At 41.8% G+C, this 3,289-nt stretch overlaps 1 protein-coding gene across 1 annotated transcript; it reads left to right on the forward strand.

Moving 5' to 3' along the window:
• The first annotated feature begins 213 nt into the window (after nucleotides 1-213).
• On the forward strand, nucleotides 214-1,755 carry LOC142521804 (uncharacterized). The gene is made up of 2 exons (XM_075624985.1): nucleotides 214-595; nucleotides 1,646-1,755. Exons 1-2 carry the CDS (start codon nucleotides 214-216, stop codon nucleotides 1,753-1,755), a joined length of 492 nt encoding a protein of 163 aa, XP_075481100.1.
• The last annotated feature ends 1,534 nt before the right edge of the window (nucleotides 1,756-3,289 follow it).

Raw genomic sequence — 3,289 nt, forward strand, 5'->3', positions numbered from 1 at the left:
ACTTGGGTTAAATCCGTAATTTTTCAAGAATTTTAGGATAATTTCTGGTAAAAAACTTCTTAAGTTTCAACGCTAACAGATTTGATGGTATGTTTTATTGCACGAAGGATATATGTTTCAGGTGTAGCCACGCATGCTTTGCTGGATTTCAGAGCTACACATTCTTTTATATCTGGGACGTTTGTCAAGAGACTAAGAATCATACCAGTGGCAATGGATTCAGGATTCATGGTATCTATTCCATCTGGGGATCAGATGTTCACTTCTCAGACAGTGAAGCGATTGGAGCTTCGGTTACAGAAATATGCGGTGCAGGCCGATTTGATAGTATTACCATTGTCGGAGTTTGATATTATTCTGGGTATGGACTGGCTTTCTTTGAACGAAGCTGTCATAAACTTTCGACAGAGGTCAATATCTGTCATGAAGAGAGGCTTCCTGGCTTTTTTGGCCAGCATTGTATCAGTTTCAAAACCAGCCAGTCAGAGGCGAGAGTACGTGGATGTGGTCATAGAGTTCTCCAGTGTTTTTCCTGACGATTTTTCAGGCATCTCACCAGACAGAGAGGCGGAATTCTCTATCGAGGTCATGCCAGGTACCGTGCTTATCTCTAAGGCAACCTTCCGTCTAGCATCTTCCGAGATGAAAGAACTGAAATATCAGATACATGATTTGTTAGATAAAGGATTCATTTGCCCTATCTTTTTCCATGGGGCGCACCAGTACTGTTCGTTAAAAAGAAGGATGGCAGCATGAGGCTTTGAATTGACTACCGAGAGACAAACAGGGTCACAGTCAAGAACAAGTATCCGTTTTCGAGGATCGAGGATTTGTTTGATTAGCTTCAGGGAGCATCAGTATTTTCGAAGATAGACCTCCGGTTTGGATACAATCAGCTAAAGGTTAGAGAGTCTGACGTGCATAAGACGGCATTCAGGATGCGTTATGGGCACTATGAGTTTTTGGTGATGCCCTTCGATTTGACGAACACGCCAGCGATCTTCATGGATCTCATAAATCGCGTGTTTTAGCCATATCTGGAACAGTTTTTCATAGTTTTTATAGATGAAATATTAATTTATTCGAGGAACCGAGAGGAGCACAGTCAGCATCTGAGGACGGTACTGCAGACTCTACAAGACAGACGGCTCTATGCCAAGTTTAGTAAGTGCGAGTTCTAGCTTGACAGAGTGGCATTCTTGGGCCACATTGTATCTCATGATGGTATAGAGGTCGACCCCAGCACAGTGGAGGCAGTCAGAGATTGGCCAGTGCCTAAGAGAGTCACAGAGATCCGTAGCTTCTTGGGATTGGCTAGTTATTACAGGAATTTTATTCAGGGCTTCTCTTCCATTGCGTTGCCTGTGACCGCCTTGATGAAGAAGAATGCCAAGTTTATCTGGGATCAGAGTGCCAGGAGAGCTTTGACAGACTGAAGCAAGCATTTACCACAGCACCAGTTCTAGCTATGCCATAAGGGCAGTGTGAGTTTGTGGTATATACAGATGCTTCGAGGCTCGGTTTGGGCGCAGTGTTGATGAAGCATGACAGAGTTATAGCTTATGCATCCAGAGATCTGAAGGTCCATGAGAAGTATTATCCGACTCATGACCTCGAGCTAGAAGCAATGGTCTTTGCCTTGAAGCTTATACCACTCCCCATTCCCGAGTGGAAATGGAAAAACGTCACTGTGGATTTCGTGACAAGGCTTCCGAGGACGACTGGAGGATATATTGTCATATGGATGATCGTTGAGCTTTTTAGAAAATCATTTAGACACGAATGAGTGAGTAGCACCACAATCAAACAAGGCATAAGCAGGCATTTCATTGAGTAAAACCATACATGCCGCCACGTCATTGGTGTTATTCTCTTCTTCTTGAGTTATAGCATACACTCGAGTGTTAGTCTTGTTTTCATTTGGTTTGTTTGGTCCAGTACCTTTATCTTTGTTCTTAGGACACTCTTTAATCTGATGTCCCAATTTCCCAGAAGCAAGCTCCCGTCTTTCTATAACATTCTCCGATATGATTTTGCCGACAAGTATAACACCACTTTCTTTCTTTGTTGACGACATTCTTAAAGATTCTCTTTGAGGGGCCACTTGAATGGTTTGACCTTTTGAATTTAGGGCCACTCTGAGCAGACTGACTGATAAAGGGCATCTTATTTTTGGTTTCCTCTTCACGGCTCAATCTGCGCTCATTACCGCACCCATTAAATCTGCAAAATTGTTTGGTCTGAATACAGCCAAGACAAAATGAATTCGGTTGTTCAGCCCTTTCTTAAAATGGTGCATTTTCAGGGTTTGATCTGACATGATAGTTGGAACATAGGTTCCAAGATCATTGAACTTTGATGTGTACTCCATCACTGTCATGTCTGATGTTTGTTTAAATCCTTTGAACTCACTTAACTTTTGCAGACGAAATTCTGCTGGGTAGTATTGCATCAAAAATTACCTTCTGAAGATTTTCCATGTGATCTGCTCAATCTCAGCCAAGGATGGTGATACCGTTTCCCACCACTTGCGTGCCCGATCTTCAAGAAACAGTGTCACTACTTTAACTCTAAGCTTTGCAGGTATTTCCAGCAAATGGAGTTGGGTTTCAACATTCTTAAGCCAGTTATGACTGACTTTTGGATCAGGATTCCCATCAAAGGTTGGGACCCGGTTCCTTCGGAGGGTTTCGTAGTGATACTTAATGCCACGAGGTTGTGGTTCTTGTGGTGGCTGGATGACGTTAGCGTTTGGGTTCACAATTCCTTGCAGTGTTACAACTACTGTAGTAGCGATTGCCATCATATCCTCTTGGCTAAGATTTACCCTCGGTGGTGATGGTGGATTTTCATTTTGACTGGCTCCGCATGGGTTACGATTGTATCTGGGTGGTCTTCCCGCCATTTTCTATAAACATATATTTTATTTGGGTTGTTTGTAATAATGCATAATCAAAAAATTTCTTTCATTAATTTTTAAAATGCATACAATCAGCTTTTAGTAACAAAAGCGATCATCATAATTGACCTAAATACAATAAATGCTAATCATATGGATCATCCTACTCATCCAGTACTTCACCATCCTATACAGCTTCATCGATTTCTTCTACCATAGGGTTTTCTCCTTGGTTTTCTTTGAGTTCAACCATGAGGTCTTCCATATTGATCATTTCATTTTGCAATTGATGGATGTGATGTTCCAAAAGAGTGTTGTGATTCGTTAATGTTTCCATTTCCTCTTGTAGCTACTGGATTGTGGATTGGTTTACGTGAAAGAGGATCGATT

Source organism: Primulina tabacum, chromosome 13 (assembly GCF_025594145.1).
Source record: "Primulina tabacum isolate GXHZ01 chromosome 13, ASM2559414v2, whole genome shotgun sequence".
Lineage (NCBI taxonomy): Eukaryota > Viridiplantae > Streptophyta > Magnoliopsida > Lamiales > Gesneriaceae > Primulina > Primulina tabacum.